Source organism: Grampus griseus, assembly GCF_964374135.1.
Source record: "Grampus griseus genome assembly, chromosome: 15".
NCBI classification, from domain to species: Eukaryota; Metazoa; Chordata; class Mammalia; order Artiodactyla; family Delphinidae; genus Grampus; species Grampus griseus.
In genome coordinates, this window is record NC_139009.1 from 74840216 (window position 1) to 74863621 (window position 23406).

Below are 23406 nucleotides of genomic sequence, written 5' to 3' on the forward strand. Positions count from 1 at the left end.
TCGGGGAGGCTAGGGTGGGCCCCAGGAATCTGCTCTCCTCCAAGTTCTGAGGCAGCTGATCTGGGGACCGCATTCCGAGAATCACGGCTCTAGAAAATGGAGGAAAAAAGATGCTTATTTTGAAGACCACGGACACATGAGTTCCCTCCATCCCTCCTTTCCTCTCCCCTCCCTTTCTTGTTTCTTTCCTTCCTCTTTTGTCCAACATTTATTATTAGAGCACAGAGTCTGGCCTGGGTTGACCAGATGGTCCTTGGCTGCCCAGGGCCCGAGGCCTGTGCTTGTGACCGGATGCAGAGGAGTCTGCGTAAGTCAGGCTGCTGGGGGGAGGGAAAATACCATGTTCTGGGCGAGGGGCCAGGCAGCCTTCCAGGCCCTGCAAGAGCCCAGGGCACTGTGCAAGGCCGGGGCAGCCTTCCTCCGGGGTCAGGTGGTACCCACACAGCAGGACACTGGGTGGGGAGCTGGTCTTGGGAGAGGCATCTGATACGGTGCCGTGCCAGGCCCCGCAGCCCAGCCCTAAGGCGCTTGCCAGGCTAGGCCTTCCGAGGCAGGGCCGGAGGAATTCCCTGGCGGTCCAGTGGTTAGGAGTCCATGCTTCCACTGCAGGGGCACAGGTTCAATCCCTGGCTGGGGAACTAAGATCCCGCAGATTGAGGGCTGGCAGGCAGGCTGAGAGGTTCAGTGAGTAGGGGCAGAGCTCCACGGGCACTGGGGCAGCCAGCCCTTGGCCCTTAGATGGCCAGGTTGTGACATTTTTCTTTGAAGACTCCAGCGTCCTTGTGTCCCACCCTGTGACCCATGGTGGACCCTGCAGTCCACCTTCCCAGAGACTCATCCAACAGGCTTCCCTGGACCTTCCCTCTCCTCCCTCACGGACCAGGGTCTCATTCCTCAGGGCCTCCTTTTCTATTTTCAAAGGAGATCACAAACCAATCCGATCAATGGAACCTAATATGGTCCCCTGTGTCCATCATCAGAACCCAAGAAAAGCGCCAGGAGATGAACTGCAGAGGCTCAGCTCCAAAAGGGACACCAAACCTGGGCGTCTTCCCTGGAATTTGATCTGACCCCAGGGCATTGCTTTCACCTTCTCCAGACCTATTCCTTCAATCAAGAAATGGGGCCAATAGGACGAGTGCCGAAGGGCTGTGGGGATGGTACCAGCTAGTATCACGGGAATCCTGGGTAACCGGTACCTCTCTCCTCTGCAGCTAAGGGCTGGATCCCAGGTTCTGAGATTCCTTCTGGTAACACACATGACATATTTCTCAAACTCTTCAAAATTTACCTCCGCTTTGATTGGGGCCATAGGTTGGGCTTCTTAGTTCCTTAAGGTGTCTGCTTGCTGTTCATTTGTTCCAGTTTCATCTCGTGAGCTGCCAGCTCCCCAGCCAGGCAAAGCACAGGACCCCCTCCCCGCACCTGGCTGTCCCGTCTGTACCTCTGCAAGGCGCACTCAGAAGGGGTGCTCTCTGGCGGGGGGAGGCATCTGATACCCTCCCGTCTGCCAGCCACACTCCATGTAGACAGCTTCTGATGCGAAAACCCCTTCCTTGGGGTCTGAGCGGAGGGGGTGGGCACAGTGTGGAGACTGGGAGCCCAGGCTCTGGAGCCCACAGTCGGGCTGCAGATCCTCAGTGGCCCCACATGTTGACTGTGTCCACGTGTTCCCAGGGAAGGAGGAGCGTAACCGTATCCCTCACTGCCCTGGGTGAGCGGCAGGGGAGGGTGGGTGTCCGCACCTGGGACCCAGCTAAGAACAGCCATGCAGGAGCGGAGAGCTCCTCTCCGTGCTCTGCTCCTGACTTCGGGAACTTTCTGCTGTTGGCACGGTCCCTCCATCACTATGGAGATGCTGTGTGCAGACCTCCTGTTGGTCCCTCACAAGGGGGAGCTTGCTTTGTCAATCAATCTCCGTACATCAGAAGATGCCCAGTGTGAGCTCTGCACTGAATTTTTGGCCTGTATTATCTCATTTGATTTGGGAAGGGGTGGAAGTATTTAATGCAGATGACAAAAGGTTATCTATGTCTGTAAGAAATAAGAGTTCTTCAAAATTGACAGTAAAGGTCAATAGAAACCAACCAATAGAAAATGGGTAAAGGATACAAGTAGACAATTCTCGTTTAAGTGCAAATCAGACTAGCCAATACATGTCTGAAAAGAGGCTCAGAATTATGAATAGGGAATTGCAAATTAAAGTAACAATGAGAGGCGTTGTTATCTCTCAGAGTGGCTAAAATTTCAATGATTCCATTTTGTAAAAGAGACAATGTTCCTCCCCCCGCCCCCTCCCCCCCCCGGCCCGCATAGATGTGTATGTGGCAGGGTTTTCTCAACTCCGGCACAACTGACATTTCGGGCCAGATGATTCTTTTTTTTTTTTTTCTTAATGAATAAGGCAGCTTATTAACCCAGCATCATTTGTTGTAATGCTTCTTGTTGGCAGCCGCCACCTGTCCAGCGATTCTGTCCAGATCTCTCTGTCCCGAACATGTGAGTTTGCAGCCCCCATCTTGGTCCTTTCCCACCACCTTCAGCCCCTCTGGGGCTCAGAGGACCCGGCGGGCCCCGCTTTTGGAGCCTGTGCTGAAATGGCTGGGCAGGACACTTTCTCTGCCGTCCCCCCCAGAGATCTCGGTCCTGGAGCTGTCCCAGCGCCACGCCGGAGGTACAGGTGCAGTGCTGTGGGAGCAGCTCGCGTGTAGGATCACAGGGCGTGATCTCTTTGTGTTTGGCCAGCTTGACAGTGTCCACCTATTCAGGGCCTTTCAAGCTTCCCGGACTTGCTGAGGAAGGCTGCCAGGGCTCTGACGAACTCCCGCTGGTTCACGTCTTTTACAGTAACTCCAGGCATCGTGGGGCCTCTGCACTGCCAGCCAGGGGAAAGGAGGGGGCAATTCTTGATGGCAGGGGCTGTCCTTGTATTGTAGGGTCTGTAGCAGCACCTCTGGCCTCTACCCACTGGATGACAGTAGCACACCCCCCGCTCCCCAGTTGTGATGACCAAGGATGACACTGCCAAATGTTCAGGGGGCAAAACTGTCCCCCACCTCTGCTTGAAAACCACTCGGTATATAGCTAAACGTTGACAGCTGCGTATGCTGTAATGAACGCTTACTTAATTTTAATCACTATTTTACAGATAAGGAAACTGAGGCACACAGAGGCCAAGTAACTGTCAGCTGAGGACCCGAGGTTCCAAGAGGAGTCTGATTTCATAGCTCAGTTTCTTACCTGAAATGCAGCCGCACTGCTCAATTACATTTTTGAGGTTTGACTGGTTGAATGTACCGGGACTTCAGATTCACGCTTCCAGGCAAGAACCACGGGCCAGGGAAGGGGAGCCCAGGCCTGTGGTGTCTGAAACTGTCACGTATGAGGCCACAGCCCCAGGGCTGGCTTGGCTCCCTGAGATGACAGTGCTGGGCGGCCAGTCCAAAAAGCATCAGCCAGCAGGGCCGCCTGACCTCTGAGCAGGGCTGACCACCATTTGCAAAGAAAGGCCTAGAGGCTGAACCACGGGGTGGGGGCGGGGGGGGGGAAGGTGGAGGCGCTTGGATGGGGGCAGGTGCATGAGGAGGGTGGTGATGACTGGACTCCTGATTCTTTCTCATTTCCCTCCCTCCTGGCCTCTGGGCACCCAAGTGCCTCCCTCCCCACTCACTGTCGCACTCACTGTCCCCACACTGCCCTCTCCCCAAAGCCCCGCTACAGCCAGCTGGGTGGGCAACAGCCCTACCCGGAACGGCAGGGGAGGTGGGCGGGCGTATGTTCACGTGATGCCTGGTGGCTTCCTCAACCTTTGGCCAGGTCACAATGGGCTGAATTTCCTGTTGGCTCATCTGTTTGAGGCCCTAGACCATGAGCTCTGTGAAGGCAGAGCCTGGTGGGCATCAAGATTGGGTGGGTGCAGGATGAGGGAAGGAGGTGGGAGAGGGGCAGTTGCTCAAGGGCTGAGCAGCTCCAGTGACACCCAAGCCCAGCCCTGGTGAGCTGAGGTGCTCAGCTCTGTCCCCTGGGACTAGGTTCTGGCCTTTCGCTGGATCTGTGAACAAAGCATGGCTGTGAGTTTTCAGCTGAACAGAGCCCCTGATTACCTCTCCTGGGAGGAGAGAAGAGCTGCTTAAAGAACTTGAGGCATGATCCTCATTCAATAATTCAAGCTTAGCTTTTTAAACGGAAACTTCTCTTGGAGCTGCTTCTAGAAACACTTGCTGGTTGTGTCCCCTCCTCCTGTCCCTGCAGGTCCCCTGCTGGTAGGAACGTGTAAGTTGAAAAAGCAGTTGCCCTGATGTGCTGGGCTGGGAAGCAGCATCACAACCTCTTTCTTTGCTGAGCCCCCAGGTAGAGCTGATCAAGGCATCCTTTGAACCCCACTGTATTCTTGGCACCATGAGAACTTTATCACACACATGCACTCCTGCTTTCTGAAGACAGGGATCAGACCTTAAGAGCTTTGTGGAGAAACCTGGTGTCCATGACTCACTTGTCGAGAAGTCAACACACTAATAGGAGGGGACGGTGGGTGGCTGTGACTCGGCACAGCTTAGGGCTTATTCTAAGTCGGCGATTCTCAACCCTGCTCACATTAGACTCACGCCGCAGGCTCATTAAATCAGAATCTCTGGGACAGTGGTCCTGTAATCACAGGTTTTATAAGCTCTCCAGGTGTTTCCAATGCACAGAGTTGAGGACCTCTGTTCTAAGTGGACTTTGGCAAAAGGGGGCTTGACGGTGTAGAAATATTGAAATTTTAGACTGTAGCTATTTCGGCGCTTGTGACCGAACTAAGAGCCCTATGTAAGCGAGGCAGGAGAAGGAAAATCACACCAGGTTTGGGATACCTGCAGAGTCCAGCAAAACCATCACCTGAACTGCATGGCCCCAAACACGAGCGGCAGCTGGTTCGCTCATGCTGCGGTCCAGTGCCACCCACTCACGAGTGGGTGAAGTCACAGAGAAGTCGCTGATGGACGACTTGTCACCTAGCCAGCTTTTGAGGACCGGTCTTTCTTATTTCAAGAGCATTCTCTGGACTCCTACAGCCCCCAAATCAATCGTAAACTCAAAATTTTAGGGTTGGCAAGCAACAAAGAGACACTTCTTAAGTGGTTCCTAACTCTCTGTAGGTGCAGACCCCCTAAGGGCCCCAGCATCTGATTGGGTCCCGCAACCCAAATCAAATCCACGATGAAACGCCACCTCACACCCATCGGGATGGCCTATATATATGTGTATATATATATATATATATATATGGTATTTCATCATGGATTTTATTATGTATATAAGACATATAAAACAAAACAGGAAATAACAAGTTTTGGCAAGGGTGTGGAGAACCCTTGTGCACTGTTGGTAGGAATGTGAAATGGTTCAGTCACTGTGGAAAATAGTATGGCAACTCTCAAAACATTAGAATAGAATTGCTGTGTGATTCAGCAATTCTACTTCTGGGTCTAAACCCAAAATAATTGAAAGCAGGTACTTTAACAGATACTTGTACACCTATGTTCATAGCAGCATCATTCATAAGAGCCAAAAGGTGGAGGCAACCCCGAAGTCCACTGACAGGTAAATGGGTAAACGAAATACGGTACATACATACAATGGAGTATTAGCCTTAAAAAGAGGGAAATTCTGACACATGCTACAATGTACATGAATGTTGTGGCTATTACGCTAAGTAAGCCAGTCACAGAAGGACAGATACTCTTATCACGCCACCTATAGCAGGCAGTGGTCAAATTCAGAGACAGAAAGTAGGATGGCGGTTATCAAGGGCTGGTGGGAGGAAGGAATGGGGAGCTATTGAATGGGTACAGTTTTAGTTTTGCGATGGAGGTAACTGTGATGATTACGCAACAATGAAACTACTTAATGTCACTGCACTGCACACTTAAAAATGGTTAAGATGGTAAATTTTATGTTATTTTTTACCAAAGTTAAAACACAAAAACAAAACCCCACAGCCTAGTTCTGGGGTGGGCACACATGAAGGAACCCACATTTTCACCAGAAGTGGTTTATCAGAGTAATGGCCTGTAACAGCCCTGAAAGGACCAGGGAGGCCCAGGGGAACCTACATATGTTGTGGCTCCTGTATTTTGGGGGAAGGGGACAGACTGGGAATGGGACAGGGGGCTTTATCCATTCCTTGGTTTTCTTCTCGATTCAGGTAGAAAATGTCTCAAAGACTCACTGGGGTACCTGTGGGAATGCTGGTAGTGTTTTTGATGAGAACCTAGAGAGGGGAGATTTTTTAAAAATTTAAGTGTTGTTAGAAGCAAGCAAGTAGGTAGGAACTGATACGCGAAGGGACAGGGTGGGGGGAGTGTACATCCAGGAGCAGTGTCTGGTCCAGCACCTTGGGGTTCTGCGAGAACTCGTAGCTTCTGTGAAGTTTGGGAACCCCACCAATCACAATCCATTCCACTTTGATTAAAAAAAAAAAAAAAAGATCATTCGGGGGAATTCCTTGGCGGGCCAGTGGTTAGGACTCTGTGCTTTCACCGCTGAAGGTGTGGGTGCAATCCCTGGGTGTGAAACTAAGATCCCATAAGACGCGTGGCACAGTCAAAATAATAAAAAAAATTAAAAAAATAATAAAAATAAAGAAACGAAGTTGGTAAATATTAAAAAAAAAAAATCATGCAGCTTGACCTATTCTCTTCATCAGATTTGACTTGGACTTACTTGTGGCTCTCTCCAAAAATCAACTTTGCCCTCAGAGAGGAGCCTTTACAATACTGAGAATATTCCAAAGGACATGCCATCTTAAATGGCAAAAGAGGCCACCCCCCACCCCCAGAGATTGCTGAACAAAGAGTGGCACTGAAGGGAGCGTGTAAATCCCATAGGGGAGAAAGGGAGTCCTGGTCGGCCAAGATGTGCAAGCCTGGAACGTCTGCTTACAAACCAGGAGTAGGTCTCCAGGAGAGAAACACGCGTAGAATGGAGCTGCCCAGGACACGCATGGATGGCCGGGCAGGAAGGGCAGGGGGCCACCACCCCCCTCCCAACGCAGGTCAGGGGTCTGATTTCAGCAAGCACGTCGGCCCTGCCCACGTCTGGGGCTCGCTTCTTCACCTCCGCACCCTCAGTTCCCAGGTGGGGCTGAGCCATGACACTCAAGTGCTTATGCCGAGCCCTAGGGCCAGGTAACCACATGCTTATTTGTCCAATGGGCACCTTGTGACCTCCTGAAGACCCTCTCCGACAGTCCAGTAGGAGTGGAAATTATCAGGTTATAAATTGGTCCTTTAACACCCAGAGAGCACATCTTCACCTGCGGTGTGGATTCCATCCTGACCCTTCTTCCTACGCCCCTCAGAAGCTGTCCATAATCCTCTGTACCCAAGCCCTGGTTGAACGCTATTTCTTCTTTTTGTTTTTGTTTTTCTTGGCCGCGCTGTGCAGCATGCAGAATCTTAGTTCCCCAACCAGGGAGCGAACCTGCGCCCCCTGCAGTGGAAGCGCAGAGTCCTAACCACTGGCCCGCTAGGGAAGTCCCAGGTGAACCCTGTTTCTGCCAGGTTTTCTCCAGTGTGGGCACAGGACACACAGGCTGGGTTCTGTCATCACGTACCTTGGAGGGAGCAGCATGGCGACTCTCCCCAGGCGAGGCCTCCCTTCCCAGCCCAGACACACATAGCTACCTCCTTCCCACTGGCTTCTGCTCTCCTGGCCTCAGGGCCAGAAGCTGGCTGTGGAAGGGGGACACCACAGGGCCAGGCAGGGGTCAGAGTGGGAGGCTGCCAGGGCTGAGCTCTCCCTCCACGTCCTCTGCCAAAAAAACAGGAAGAGGAATCTGAGATGTGACTGCGGTGAGTAATTCCAGTCCCAGGCTCTCAAGTCACAGATGTAGAAACCACAAACCAAAGAGCAAAGAACAAAACCAAAAAGCCCGCAGTCTTTTAGACTTTTTTCCTCCCAACAGCTAGTTCCAGTGATGTTTATTACTCAGCCTGAGTTGGAATAACATTAGACAAAAATAGAAACAGCGTCTGGTTTTACAAAGCCTCGGCACAAGTCCTCTGATTTTTCTGTCCATGTCAGGGCCGCCTGCTGCTGGTACCAAAGGTCAAGGGAGCCTGGATGACCCCGGATGGAGCAGAGCCTGCACAGGGACGCAGGCCTCAGTGCTGGCTTGAGAGCAGAGCTAGGGAGACAGCCGGGCAACTTGCTCAAGCGGTACAGCCCGGCTGGGGATCCAGGGTTTTATGTCTGGGGGTGAGCCGCTGGGGCCCCGAAGAGACCAGCCCCGGACTCAGGGCTGATCTGGTTCAGAAGGACACGTAGCCACATGCCAGCAGGGCCAGGGCTCTGCCCCAGGCACGGAAGCTGGGTGGGTAGAGGTCTCCACCATCCTGTGCTTGTTCCAGAGAAAGAACCTTAGCGGGGGCCTCTTTGGGAACTCTGTCCCCAGGGGCTGGTGCGGCCAGAAGGGGCAGGCCACGCAGCAGCAGGGGCCCCGCTCGTCGTGAGCCCGCAGCAAGCCTGCCTGCAGTCACTGGCTGCTCACAGCACTGAGACCTCGCGCCCCTACCCTGGGGGCGGCCAGGGGTTCCACCTCCAAGGCCTCCTGCAGCACAGGGGGAGGTCCGGCCGCCTCGGAGGGGCTCGGGGGACTTGGTGGACCTCGTGTGCATCGTGAGATGGGGAGGGGCAGGGATGAGCAATGTAGCCACTTTCCAGGTGAAGCCAGTCCAGCCCAGAGGCCGGCTGCTTTTTGGACCCCCTGAAGTCACTGCCGGGCTCTGCACCGTCACCATGAACTGCCCGGGACTCCGGTCTCCCGGTCCTCTCCTGTGACGGGCAGGCCAGGCGGCCAGTGCGCAGGGGCTGCTATCTCAGGGGCTGCTTGAGCTCGAAGAGGCCTGTCCCGCCCTTGACGACCTTCCCAACCACGAGGCAGGCTGACGGTGACCTCAGCTCATCGTGGGATCCTGGGAGAGACACCAGAGTGCTCGTTAGTTGGCTGAGGGAGAAGCCGGGGGCGGTGGAAGGCGAGGGGGGGCGGCACTCAGCACTGAGGCTGGGCGGGTGGGGCACCTCCGAGGCCACGAGGGGTGGTGCTGAGGCTCAGGGTCTGACGGGAACGAGGCCGCGCTGCTCCTGCATTTCAAAGAGAGGAAGACCCTCTCCTTCTTCTCCAAAAGGCAGAGGCAGCTCTCCCATCTGCTGCCCGCCCCTGCCAGCTGCTTCCCGCAGTGAGATGCCAAGATCTCCCCTGCGTGTGAGGCGTGTGGAGAGGTGCCCGAGGGACGAGCCCATCTGCCCAGAGCAGGCTCAGGAGAGGGGAGGCCAAGGGCACCTGCCCACGACTGACCCATCATGGTGGCCTGCTTCAGAAACTGGAAGCTGGTCTCAAACGTCATCTGCTGCAGCGGGGAGGAGTTCGACCGGATCCCAAAGCGGTTCAGCGGCTTGTAAACACCCTCGAAGCACATGTAGTCAGCGACCAGGGAGAGGTGGCGGGGGTCAACGGCGATGCCTGTCACATGGGCGGCAACCGAAGGGAGGGTTAAGCAGTGATGAGGGGACGATGGCAGCCGTATCACCTGACACGAGGGCGCCCCCCTCCAGCTCCGTCACCTACTCACTCAGCTTCCTAACCCCTGACCTCGGCGGGCAGCCCTCCCTCCCCGGTCACCATTACTACATCTCTCTCCACTTCCATCCAGCAGCACGGAAAGCAGCCTTGCAGGACACAAGACCCTAAATCACTGTTTGCACTTGGGAACTGAAACCCTGAAGGCAGGATGAGGAAGCAGACTCTCCCTCAGAGGCCAGCAGACGAGAAACACGCTAGGAGGCCTCGGGGACAGGACTGACAAGACTGACCCACAAGGGACTCCCTCTCCACGGTGGTTCTGAGGATCCCCGACGGGCTCCATGCTCACCGTGCCCCTATTTCAGTTCCCTGCGGAGCTGGACTGACACCCCAGGACCTCCCGAGCGCCGCCCGCAGCCCCTCTTACCGTACACGGCGAACACATCCTTGATCTCCTTCTCGATCACCCGCAGCGCGGCCTCGATGCCGTAGGTGCTGGCCATGGCATGGATGTCATTGGAATAGAGGCGACGCAAATCCAGGACCTGGGGGAGGAGGGAGAGGTTGGTTTGGAGGGCCTGGCCTTCTGCCCCTTCCTGCGGACACACCCCCCCCAGGCCGACCCCCCTGCTTGGCTGGCACTCAAGCACAGCTGATGACAAAGTGGTTGCGAGGTGGCCCAGGACTAGCGAAAGGAAACAGTGTAGGCAGAGCTGCCAACAGCACGCTGGCCAGGCCCCAAGGTCTGTCTCATCATCAGCAGGGCTAGAGGATGACTTGGTACCTGCTTTACAGTCAACAGGAAGAAAGGTGTTTGTCTGTTTAATGGAGAGACCTGTTTCCTAGGATAGAGGCTTCCCCTGGTAGGCGAGGCAAGTTCCTCAGCCGAGACCCAAACGCCTCCCCCAGGCATGGGGAGCAGGGCTGGGCCTGCTGCATGGGGGTCAGCCGGGCCCTATCAGGGGCCTGGGGCTCCAGGTCGGCTGCCCCAGGGGGCCCACGGTGGCTCTGCACTGTGGCAGGTCACCCCAGAGGCAACAGCAGAGACCCTGGTGGCCTGCCTGGCCTCGTCTGGACAAATCCCACGAGCACGACGCGGAGCTCGGCCTGTCAGTGGCCGGCTCTCGGGAGGCATGAGCTCTGCCTGCTGCGTCCTCCGGGAAAGCAGCCTGTGAGAGGCTCCGGGGCAGAAGGGGCCTTAGTGGGGCAGGGGGGTGCAGGGCGGGGGGGGGTGCGTGTGAGGCCGGAGAGCCTCGCCAGCTTGGTGCGCGCGGACCAGGGAAGAGTGAGCTGGTCCCGGCAACTCAGAATTCTGTGGGGAAAACTCGCGCCCACGGGTCGAGAGCACCTCGGAAGGTTCTGGGAGGCTCCGTGAAGCTGGGGGGAAGCAGGAGAGAGCCCAGAGGAAAGGGTGAGGGAGCAGGCGGAACAGGGCGCACAGGCCTCTGCTGGGCGTGGGGGGCGGAGCGGGGCCCCTCTGCACCCAGGGCCTCCTTCACCCGGTAAAGTGAGCAGCCCCCAGGCCAGCGACTCAGAAAACTACTTCTTACGAGTCTACTTCGGGAAGGTTTTAATTTCAAGGAGAAGAAACTGTACTCAAAGTGATTTGGGAAACTCTGGGTTCTGTAAAGTTAAGCCGGTTCCGTACTGCAAGCCTTACCAGGCTCATGTGCATCAGGGGTCCCCGGGAGGTGGGCCGGGAGGTGCAGACTCGGTTCGGGGACCCTGGGCTGGGAGCGCGAACAGCCCAGGAGGGAGTGGGGCCACGCACCTCGGCGTACTTGAACAGCTCCGGGAGGTTGATGCCTTCTGTGTTTAAGACGAGCTCCTTCTCGTTCTTACTGTTGGTGGTTTCGTTCAGGAGGCACCTCGTGATGCCCTTGGTTGCATAGACGATGGCGCCTTGGGCCAGGGACACTACCAGGGAGCTCATGTCAAAGTTGACCTTGATGAGAGGGAGTTTCACCGTCACCTGCAAGAGGAGGGAGAGCTGGAGCCGGGGAGAGGGCCGCCCCAGACCCACTGCCCGGGCTCCCCGGGAGACGCCTCCGGAGCCCCACTAGGGAACACCGCGGCCCTGCTGGGGTGAGCGGGTGGCGGGCCGGGCCTGTGAATGCTGGGTGCCTTTGCGGCCACACGGCAGCCACCTCCAGTCCGCTGAGGAGGAAAGAGCAGAGCAACGTTTTCACAGATGTCGGTGAGAACGGTGAAAATCACATCCACTCACACCACCCTTGATATCCTTTCAATCACCACAAAGCACAACACGTGTCCTTTCACGGGTGCAATCCCGGTCAAGGCTCCGTACCCACGCTACCACTTAGGAACCAATGAATCGGATCGAAGGAAAGGACTAGAACGCCAGTCTGCGTGTACAGACGTCCAGGCATCCAAGCCACCGAGTCTCTCAGGCAACACTGCAGTGCTGAAGCTGGGGACCAGGAACAAAGGCGGTGCGAGGAGTGAAGTGTCTCTGCCCGTCTCTATGACAACCGATACACGTCAACACACGTGTTGTGCTGAGGCCTGAAGCACAACGTGAAAGCACCCGTAGGGTCTGGTGGCTCAGATCCCCGTGCAGAGAGAGGACTGGCCCACGAGGGTGTGAAAATCAAATGTGCGAGGCCATGACCGGGGGTAGCAGGTGCACGGCTGTCACCAGCCTCTTTAAGGGACCCGGGGTGGAGACGAGAGCAGCCGGTGGCCGCCCCGGCACTGACCTGGCACCACAGGCCGTCCTGGGTGTCGTACTGGTAGTCCTCGATGAACGGGTGGCACTCGCGCACGGCCTGCACCCGGCGCTCCACCGCCTCGGCGTCCTGGGGCTCCCGGCTGCGGGTGGGCTTCCACGGCTGCGCCAGTGGGGCAGCGGGGAGCGAGTCCTCCTCGGGGCCTGAGCCCCCCTCCTCCTCCTGCGCCTGGGCCCGGGGAGTGCCTTCCCCGAGGACGGTCCCTTCCTCCTGCAGGTCCTCGCCGTCCTCGCCATCCTCCTCGTCCTCACTCTCGTAGTCGACCTGGCGGGGGGCGGAGCACAGGCCACGTCACTCGGGCCCCACCAGCCGTTTGGACTTGGCCTGCCCAACAGGTGCCCCTGCAGAGGCCTCAGCTGCTGGCTGACCCCGGCCCCGCCTGCTCCGTCGGCCCGGCCGCCGTCCTCCTTGCTTCCCCTGGGGATGCCAGCCCCTCAGCCCCTGGGCCCCCTCCTCTGAGCTGAACCCCGCCCCGCGCCTCTAGCTCTCGCACCCGTGGAGCCGCTCAGCCCTGCCACACCGCCCTCTGTCCTGGCAGCAACCAGGGCAGTGGAGGACCAGTAACGGGCAGGAGAAGGAAGAATTTTCACGGCAAAGACAGGAGGCAGCCCGACTTCCTCCCCCTGCCAAAGGCCTCTGGGTCCTCGAATCTGATTCAGACGCAGGGACGGCCAGCCCCTGCCCACCCGCCACCCCATGAGCACCACCTTCTCAGTCCACTGGTGCGCTGGGCAGCCCGCCTTGCTGCAAGGCTCCTGATGGTTCCAGCATGACGCACAGGCGTGGCCTCATGCACCAGGGGGCGAGCCCTCATCTGTGACAAAGGGGTCCCCTCACCTCCTCCTCTTGTTTCTCCTTGCGTTTGGCGTCCGAGGCATCAGTGTCTCCCTCCTCAGCTTCGGCGTCCACGATGTGCCCCTCCTCTTCCTCGTCGCCTTCCTGCTCTCCCTGGGGTGTGGGGACAAGAAAGAGAAAGATGAGCTCTAATACCCTGGTGAATCCATCTCTCCACCCACCACACTCACCCAGCCACCCACCTGCCCACCCATCCATCCGCTCATCATCGTTCAGCCACCTATCACCTTGCCAACTATCCATCTACCTACCTTCCACCCCCCTACCCACCCCTGGACTCCACGCTTCCTTCTCTGCACCCTACATCTCTACACGCACCACTCGCAAAATCCTGCATTTAAAAAAAAGAAACCAAAGAAAGGAAGTGCCGAGGCTTTTCACGTCATGAAAAGAAGGTGTTATTCCAAGTATTTTTGTTATGGGTGGAGATGAAGGGAAAGAGTTGTCTTGGTATTTTAAAAGCCAAATATTTATACTTTTCTCCTGGCCTTGGTTCCTAGTTCCCTGTAGTCTCCTTCTGGGTGATCTGAGAATTAAGACCAGGCAGCCTTTCAAAGACATCCCATGCCCATCTGTGCTTGAGCTAGCCAACTGGTAGACCCCGGGGCAGGAGACCTGGCACTCTCTCTCTCTAGGTAGGCCACGCCCTCATTTTAGGGATGAGGAGACAGGCCCAGAGAGAGGAGGTGACATAGCTGAGGTCACCGAGCCGGGAAGGGATGGGACCGGTCTTCGTTGTGGCCCTGTCCAAGCACAGCACAGCCCTACCAACCGCCGGCTGAGACGACACCCAGGGACCTGCCCCACGCCGCTCCTGGGCCTCTTGGCGGATGAGGTACCATCAGTCCTGGACTGTTTTGCCTCCACGGGTTTTTCCCTGGCTCTATCCTTTTTCGTCACTGTAGCCCAACTTCCCGGCTTCAAAATGCCTCTCTGGTCCTTGCCTAGTACTCCGTGGGCCTCAATTCATCTGGCCTAGGTAAGTCAAAGGCAGAGTGAATGGAACCAGAAAAAGAACTTCCAAGACCTCAGTGGGTACCATTACTTTGAGTCTAACCTCAGGAGAAAAAAAACCACCGACAGAGGGGTCCCTGAGAGCAGAGAGATGGAAGACCTGGGGCCCTCACCCAGGGCCCTCACCCAGGGCCAGGCAGACTATGCTGCCCGACGTGGCCCGCCACACTCAAGAAGAAAGTGTTGCTTTCCGGCTCTCTCAGAACAGTGGATAAACGCTAAGGTAGGTGGAGAGATGGGCCGACAGCAGGAAGGGGCTCAAGGGGCGCCGAGCATGGTCGCAGAGCCGTCCTAGGAGAACCGACTCAGTGAGCCGCCATCCGATGTGCTTCCCAGCCCTGGACCCTCCCCCTCCCCAAGGGGCCCTCAGGGGACTCGCTCACCCGACTCCTCTCCGACTCGCCTTCGTTGTCTAGATCCCGCTGGGTAGCTCTCCGCGTGTTTACGCTTCTGAAAGCCGATGCTTTACTATTCTTCTTTCTGATGGATTCCATCAGAATTTTAAAGAATCTGAAACGAGATGAAAGCCACGCAGCCCCGTTCAGGACCAGCACCTCCATTCTCCCCTCACTGTGGGGACAGGACGCTCTAAGGATCTCACACCCGCCTAAGGTGACGTTGGGGACTTCTACAGGAGACGGAGACCCTGCCTCTCCCGTCAGCTCACTTTTCCCCCTCCTGCTGTTTCTGGGTGGTATATGGCGCATCGGAAGGAACACTGCTCCACACCCAACAGGCCTGGACTGAATACGTGCCCTGCCACTCCCAGGGTGCGTGGCCTCGATCACCACAGATGGCCTCCTGAGCTTTACCTCTCTCGTCTGGAAAACGCAGGTATTAATAGATACCATGCAGTCTTGCTTTAGGGATTAGAAACAACCCCACATCCGATACCTGTCATGGGGCCTGGCAGGCTGGCTGCTCAGCAAGTGACAGTTCTTGGTGCTGTGTGGTGGCCGTCTAACTAGGGTGGCAGGGCCTGCAGCGGGAGAGGGGAGTCCAGGCCGGGACGAGGGCCGCCCCCAGCCCGCCGCCTACCGCATCTCCAGGAAGTGGCACTGCTCGGGGCTGGCAATTCCTGTCTCCTTGGTGTGGGACCCCCGACAATTTGATGAGAGAACTAAGACGTGGAAGAGCTTATCGGGATCTCCAAGGCGGTGATAACTTACTTTGTGGCAGTAAATCATGTCGACAGGTTAGAATGAAACCAATTTAAAAGGACCAACTTGAGGCAGAGCCCAGAGGACCTTTCCTGGCCCCTGGGTCCTTCCCTCCTGAGTTATCTATTTCTTGCTTCCTCTGGGCCTCACCCTGTCTCCCGCCCCCTGCTCCTTTCTTCATATAACCTCTTGCCCACCTTCTGCATCAGGCCATAGCAGCACATCAAACAGCCTTCTTTTAATTATATAAAGTATCAGTTCCTCATCTGCCCAGCCAGCCTTCCTGTGTTCTCCGAGCGCCTATGATGGGCCCACCATGTACCAGCCCTGAGGGCAAAGGAAGGATGAAAAGACAGGCACTTAGAGCTTTAACTGGAGAAGCAGGCAGGTCAGATGTTTACTATTTTGTTCATTAAAAACAAAAGACTGGGGCTTCCCTGGTGGCGCAGTGGTTGAGAGTCCGCCTGCCGATGCAGGGGACACGGGTTCGTGCCCCAGTCCGGGAAGATCCCACATGCCGCGGAGCGGCTGGGCCCGTGAGCCATGGCCACTGGGCCTGCGCGTCCAGAGCTTGTGCTCCGCAACGGGAGAGGCCACAACAGTGAGAGGCCCGCGTACCGCTAAAAAAACAAAACAAAACAAAACAAAAGACTGCTCCTCTCCCTCCCCACTATTTTTTTTCCCCAACGTTTTAAAGCTGTACAGGGTTTTGGCTGAGCTTCTACCCTTGGCAGAAAAAAGCCTCCTCACCACCGACCCAAGGAAGAGCCTGGTCACCAGGTGTTGTGGACGGAGACCAGAGGGCCAGACAGGGGAGAAGCCCGGCTTGACTTTAGAAAGATACGGGCCACCCGGGAGGAAGGGGCGGAAGAGACGTTTCCGAAAGGACAGGCTCTGGTTCAAGTCTCTGTTCTGCCAGAGCCTGGAGACAGAGACAGACGAGGGCCTTGACCCCGTCTGTAAGTGTTGGGACCGCCCCTGCCCCACGCCTGAGCCTGCAGCGCAGACTGCAGGGCGCGAAATGACACGGACGGGGTGTGAAGCTGGGCTGCCTCCGCACACAGAAGCTGCTTGTCGCCTCCCTCTGCTGTGAGGCTGCCGCCCTGGCCTGTCCCTTCAGGTGACATCACCCCTCTGAGGCTCCCTTGCCAGCACTTCAATCCTCGCAACTGGCCTCAACCCCAATCCCCCACCTGCTCCCACCCCCTGCACGTGCATCGTCGGGCTTCTGTGCGGGCCATGTGCGCCGCCATCAATTTCCCCAGCCTCCCATCGACCTGCTGGAGCCGCGCCCAGGCCCACGGTGGGGGTCTAAGCACAGATGGAACCCCCCAAGAGACCTTCCCTAACCTCCCCCCCGGTGCAAATCCTCTCTACCCTGCCTGCCTCTTCTGGTGAACAGGACCAGTGCAGAACGTGACAGAAGGTGAGAAAGGAGAATAACCCCCTGAACGGTAAGTGGCAGGCATGTCACCTGTGTGCCAGAAGTTCTCCCGGGGGTACAGAGAGTCTGCCCTTCTGTGATTCTGCCCAGAGCCGGGAAACCGGAGGCCCACAGTGACTGCTCTGTGAAGGTCGTGCTGTTTGTCAGAATGTGGCAACCGAGGGGGAACCGGAGGGGGGCAGCTGCACAGAAACCTCCGTCCCACATAAATAATTACCAGCAGGGAACATGACCCTCGGCTGTTTCCGAAAGTGCCTGCCAACAGCTCCACCACCTGCTGTTTGCAGAGTCAGACCCACAGAAGCTCTCGCCGCAGACTGCCGGCTCTGTGTTACACGGCTGGGGACCGCAGGCCGTGGAACTCACACACCCCTGCCACCTAGCTCGGTACTCCTGCCACCTCACCACCCCGGCCCACCTTCCAGATCATTTACACACGTCCAAAGGGGTGGGCGCCAGGACAGATACTGAGGGGAGCTTCACGGCTTCTACACCTCCATCTAGGGAAGCGCCTCTGTGTCTCTATTTTTTTTTCTCCAATCTGTGTCAAAAGAGTCTCAAGATCCCACAGCTGGGACAGAAGGAGGGAAGAGAGAGAAGAGGAAGGGAGAAAGGAAAAAGAAAATGCTCCCGGCGGGGGGGGGGGGCTTTTCTGAAGGCACACCCCCAGCCCCGTGTGGTCTCCAGGGGGCCTGCATGAGGCTGCTTCACTGCCCAGGCCTGGCAAAGGCAGCCCAACCACAGCCCCTTCCACGTGCTGCTCCCTCTGGCCCCCCTGCCCAAGTCACAGGGCAGCTCCACCAGGCGCGACTGCACATGGCTTTGTTCATCACAGCCTTGCAAGCGCACGAGCCAAATACAAAGAAGGAGCTGACTAAGTCTGTCACCACTGGGAAGAAGCCAGGGCTCCTCCTTACCAAGAAGAACTTTTAAAAAAGTGATGAATTTTCAATTCCCCAAGGCAACGTAAAGAGAAAGAACTCTGAGCACAGCCTGGGGCACGCCTCCTGTGACCTACCTGCTTGGCAGGCCCACACCTGAGATGCAGAGAAATGGGGCAGATCGCAGACTCCGCCTGCTCCTGGTAATTCTCAGGAGGCCACATGATCCGAATTCCGATTTCTCAGGGAAGGGCCGCCTGGCCGGCACAGACAGCGGCACGCCTGGGAGTGGTGTTCCTCCCGGTTAATTAATGAGCCGGCAGCTGGGGCACAGACAGGTCTCCTGCGCCGTGACCCAGCACCCCGAGAGCACTGGGCCTGCCTGATAAGATGAGCCTCCTCCACCCAGGCGAAGAGCGACATAGGTGCTTCCGAGGCCCAGCAAGCTCCCCCGTAAAAAGGGCGGAGTTCACATCCAAGCTCATCTACCACAACACCCGCCATCCTACGTGCCACCTGCTTCGGGGGCCAGGCTGCAGCCAGTCCACATCTTCAGGTGAGGGCAGAACAGGGCCCATGGCAGGACAGTCACTCCCTCCCAGCCACACTGCCCTGGGGCCTAGTCTGTGAGTGGGCATCACTCAGTAAATATTTGTGGGATGACTGAGTGCACAGACGTCCTGCCTCAACTCTGCCATCAGTTCTCTACTTCCAAGCAGCTCCGGAAAACCTGAGGGCTGTTCTAGACTCAAGACAGTGGTTAGTGGTCCGTGGCCAAATCCTGCTGACATATGGGATCTATTTCAGCCTCACCAGGCTTTTTTTTTTTTTTAATTAATTAATTTAGTTAGTTAGTTAGTTTTTTGGCTGTGCTGCGTGGCATGTGGGATCTTAGTTCCCTGACCAGGGATCGAACCTGTGTCCCCTGCATTGGAAGCGGAGAGTCTTAACCACTGGACCACCAGGAAGTCCCCTCACCAGGCTTTTAAAAAGATATGAATTAGTTGCCAATGCTTACAAATTAGAGAAGACTTATCTAGAAAAAGTAAAAGCAAGCAAACAGCCAAAGAAAGAAAAAGGAGAGGCGGTTTTCTTCTTATTTTTCTGCATCAGAAGGTCTGGCCACCCTGGCCCACATCCCTGCCCGCTTGAGGCTGGTGACGCGCTCTCCAGCCGGACGGAGGCCCCCAACCTGCCTCACCGGCCTTCTCACCTGCTGGCCCTGCAGCCATCTGAGTCTGCGCACTGCAATCCAGGGTCAGGTGGCCAGTCGGAAGTGCTTCGCTGGCTCTTCCTGGCTCCCCCAGCCCCAGTATGACCCCCATCCTACTCCTGCGCACTCAGCACTGTGGCCCGTGCTTTCCAATGGCCAACAGTGACTTGAACCGGAGAGAAAATGGATGTTCCTTCTCCCCACCAGAAGGGAACCAGAATTGCTCTAAGAAGCTGAAGGTAACCCCAGTTATAGACCTGTGTTCAAGAGCAGCGTGCCGTCAGCACACTGCTCCTTCCTAGCAGAATATAAGTGTATCAGGAACCGCATCATGACAGAAATTAACACCACGTGCTGGTCTGACGTCACAGCAGCACCACTGCGACGGGGCTCTGCTCTCTTTATGGTACATGACCTCCTCCATCTTAAAGCCTACAAAACCCGAGTACCCGAGACTCATGGGCCAGAGAGAAAAACAGGGGGCAGAGATGGGAATGCGGTTAATGCAGTCATACCCACAAGCCACATTAGGCTGCAGGACCTGTTCCTTTTCTAAACACCTCCTTTGAAGGAATCATTTGCGCAAAAGCACCCGGTCTCTGGGAGTCCTGTGGCCAGAAGCCCTCAAGGTCCATGACAAAGTCAAGCAATAAGCACGGCCTGAGTCCTGACCTTGTTTCCATGAAATGCAGGATGTCCCCGGGTCTCAGGCACTTTTCCTGCTGGTAGTACGCGTGTGGCAGGAACTGAAACCGCAGCTCGTACACCCGGAACTTGTTCTGTTTCTCCCCCATAGAGAAGGACTCCTGGACATCAATTTTCTCCAACACCTAGAACCAGATTGACAGACAGAAACCAATTTGCCCAAAGCCTGGGACTGAGTATTACAAGTGGGTTATGGGAAAACTGAGAGTTTGCAGGGACAGGGGCTGGGACCACAGGCCAAAATCCCAGAGAAACTCCAACAAGCTCTGCTGGTGTAGATCCCTCGGTGGGTGGGGAGAGAGACCCCCCCACATCCTGTAGGCACACCTCCAGAGAACGGCCTGAGGCTGGAGGGGGCAGGCTCCAGCGGGGCTGGTGAGCTGACCCAGAAGATGTCCTGATTCTTAAGGCACGAAGAATGCTGCAGACCAGTGATTACCTTTAAAGCTTCCTGATCCATCCCTGCTTAGCACCTGGCAGAGAAAGCCTCCCTCTCACTGGGTGGAGTCTAAGCCAGCGTCTGAACAGCTGGCAAAGGCTGTTCTGCCCGGATGGGAGAAGAGTTGGGAGGACGGATGGGAGGATGCAGGAAAACGCCTGCAGCCAGCCTGCAGCCCTGGGTCCCAGGGAGACAATTACCTCCCCGAGGCACACCCTGGTGAGCTGCTTCTTCAGGCTTTTCACTTTCTTCAGCGCTTTCTTGGTGTTGAACACAGGCACGCGCATCATGGGCGTCTTGATGTTGGCGCTGGCCACCATGAGAATCTCCCTCAACCTGTCACAGAACAAGGGCACATCTGGCCGTAAGAGGTACCCCGATTCTTTACTTTTGCGAGGTCTTTCTCATAAAGATGTCACAGTTCTTTGAGGATCTGCGAGAGACCACAGGATCTCGTGGGGGAGATATGCTGATCAGGGAGTCCCAGCTCTGGCCCCGCGTGTGACAGCAAGGGACTCTTCTGTCAGCTTCCTCCGCTGGAGCACGAGCTCCTCAAGGACAGGGCTGTGTCTTCTTCCTGTTTCCTATCACCTGTGCCTCGCAATACAGCGTGGGTGCTTACTGAACGAATAAGAGATGCAGGGAAGGGAAGCAGCGTCTGCAGCGCTCCCACTGGGCACAGGGACCACGGCTAGACCTCGGCCATGGCTCAGTCAGCCTGCACGGCTCGACTGCATGGTGCACCCCGCCCTCCTCCCTCCCACAGGAAGCTGGGGAGCCTGTGTCACTCTGCTAAAAAGTAGCCGGGCCAGGCAGGCGAGCCTGATCTCTTTTCTTTCCTCTCACCCAGCGACCACCAGCCTGCCAGGTGTGTACTTTTACCTGAAGGGCCAGGGCCCCTTTGGGTCATGTTCTAGGTGAGTGGCGCCCCCGAAGTTGGGCAACCAGACGGCCTGACCCCGGGAGTATGTAGTTTCACAAGCATCTCAGGTAACTTGGATACAGGAGTTGGTGGAGAGATAAATGGAGATGCTAAGAGGCCTGGGCATGGATCCAACCACAGAAGCCCATTGGGCTCTGGAAATTCCAACCCTGATCCCTGCTTTGATGACACCCTCTCTCTCTCTCTCTCTCTAATGAAATGACTTCCTCCCCAGGAGTGGGCTAGGACAGACCCAGCCCCTGCACCCTCGCAGTCCCCCACCTGGGAATGCCCAGGGTGACATTCATCTCGCCTCTGCCGGCAAAGTGGAAGGTGTTCAGGGTCATCTGTGTGGAGGGCTCCCCGATGCTCTGTGCGGCCAACAGGCCCACGGCCTCTCCCGGGTCACACAGCGAGCGCTGCCACTTCAGCTGCAGAAGAGTCCTCAACCTGGAGGCGGGGCAGGGGACAGCAGGAGTCAGGGGCACAGACACTACCTGCCTGTCAGGAGCTGTCAATGCCACCCACAAGCAGGGCACATGGACCTGTTACCTCTCTCTCTTTCTGGGCTTGTTTTTTCCTAAGCAAATTGTCCTTCTAAGCCTTAAATTCCGGCCAGTGACCCTGAAATGTCCTAAATGACACAGCACAGAGCCCAGCTGGGTAGCTGAAGCTCTAGATGTCCAGGCTCGGACTGTTCACGTTCACCCTGAGAACGTCCCGGAACTAGTGAGCTCACTATTCACGTGTCCCTTTGTTAATTCTTTTTTTGCCCAGTAGTTGTGACGGCTTGGAGAGGGCTTAAACCTCCCTCTGTACAAACTAGGAAGAGGTTCACTGAGCAATTATGGGGATATGGGGGGGAGGCGGGAAGGGGGTGCTTACTTTCTTAATTAGTGCAAATGGCTACAGGCCACATCGGAAGTGTGCGCGCTCCACAACTTTATAATTCACTAACCCTTCTTCCTACGGATGCCGGCCCTTTTAGAACAGCCAAGGAACACTGTATTACCCCGGAACGTAGGACAAGGAAGCGGCTCAACAAACAGCGACTAAATGGGACATTACGTCTGAACACAGAGGAAGGTAACAGAACTACGTTTCTACGCAAGTTCTTTTCAAAAGTCAGACTTTCTGCTGACCTGATGTGTCTTCTCTCCCTGCTACTTCAAACCAGTGAAGGGTTGGCAGCTTCTGACCAGATTCCCTGATTCTCACATAACCGTGCCCACCACACCACACTCAAGAGAGGGGCCACCTGTGCAGGTCTCTGTCCCCAAAGAGCGCTCTTCTCCGTCGTGGCCCAGATGGGGGGTGCACTCCTGCCTACCTGCTCTCATCTGTCCCACAGGCCTCAGGGCCTGCAAGGCGCCCTCTGTTTCACTTCCCTCCTTCTTGCTGGGGCCTTGAACCCAGGAGGCTGCCAGAGTGGGTGGGGAAGGGCCTGAGAAGCAGATTCTCCCTGTGTGTGTGCTGTGCAATAAATCAATGTCATTACCGGTCCAGAGAGAGCTCCGATTTCTCGTAACTCCTCTCTGCTTGAGCTGCCCACTCGCGACTGTAGTCATCCACCTTCTTTTCAAATGTTTCCGACACTGACGCAAAGTAGATGTCTGGGCGCCAGACAGACAGACTGGGGTCAGGACAAGGAGACGCCTTCTTCTGGTATTTCCTCCGGCTTTGCTCATCTAACTCAGCCCACATCCTCAACATCTGAAAGGAAGGATGGGCCTCAGCTATGCTGGAGGACACCAGGAATAGGCTTCTCTCCCTGGGACGCCCAGTAAGATAAGGCGTATCAGAGGCACTGGCTTCAAATGAGAACAGGGGAAAGAGACAGAAACCTGACGGCAATGAGAAGGCCATCTTGACATCTGAAACGCGGAGAAACCGAATCCATCCCAGGGCGCACTGCTTTACCACGACTCTACAAGCGATTCGTCCTGGCCCTTCAAGCACAGGCAGGGTGACCACGTTAAGTTACTGTCCAAACTGAGTGTCTTGTAGCGTAAAACGGGGCACTATTAATAATAATACTGGGATGAGAGGCAAAGCCAGGGCTGTCTCAGGTCAACAAGGACACAGTCACCACAAGCCAGGTGACTGTGCTGGATCCCTGTCTGTCCCCCACCCAGGCTTTCCCACGCTCGGTGCCCCAAAGCGCTCCCCTGCCTCCTGGCTCCCAGCTGTGCTTGGCTGACGGGAGGTCCCAGAAGCAGAAGGGCATGTGGGAGGAGAGCGAGGCTGGGCATTCATCCCCCGCCCTCTCTAATGGATCTCGGAGCCCAGAACTCTACTGAGGGCTCCTGTCAGGTGGCCTCTGCCCACGGCCACCCTCTCCACTCCTGGTGACTGTTCCTGCCTGTGGGGGGCGGGTGGGAACCCAACTTACCAGCCCTAGTTTCCTGGAACCCTGTCCACACCTCTGTAAAGATTCCCTTCCTTAAATCCCTATTTGAGT

The 23406-nt window shown here is 56.2% G+C and overlaps 1 protein-coding gene and 1 pseudogene across 2 annotated transcripts in view; both read right to left on the bottom strand.

Moving 5' to 3' along the window:
- Positions 1-2412: 2412 nt before the first annotated feature.
- On the bottom strand, positions 2413-2860 carry LOC309834208 (small ribosomal subunit protein eS19-like; annotated as a pseudogene). Its single transcript has 2 exons — positions 2668-2860; positions 2413-2537 (listed from the first exon to the last, which is right to left on the bottom strand). The product of its transcript is annotated as a small ribosomal subunit protein eS19-like (transcript).
- Positions 2861-7941: 5081 nt separating this feature from the next.
- POLR1A (RNA polymerase I subunit A) overlaps positions 7942-23406 on the bottom strand; it is a 76207-nt gene continuing 60742 nt past the window's right edge. Inside the window, exons 24-34 of the mRNA XM_082672666.1 lie at positions 22444-22658; positions 21228-21395; positions 20224-20359; positions 19552-19709; positions 14565-14691; positions 13150-13260; positions 12283-12576; positions 11334-11534; positions 9990-10107; positions 9338-9502; positions 7942-8954 (exon numbers count right to left, since the gene is read on the bottom strand). Coding sequence (XP_082528792.1) covers positions 8854-8954; positions 9338-9502; positions 9990-10107; positions 11334-11534; positions 12283-12576; positions 13150-13260; positions 14565-14691; positions 19552-19709; positions 20224-20359; positions 21228-21395; positions 22444-22658 — 1794 coding nt within the window. The 3' untranslated portion in view covers positions 7942-8853. The remainder of the gene's footprint in view (positions 8955-9337; positions 9503-9989; positions 10108-11333; positions 11535-12282; positions 12577-13149; positions 13261-14564; positions 14692-19551; positions 19710-20223; positions 20360-21227; positions 21396-22443; positions 22659-23406) is intronic.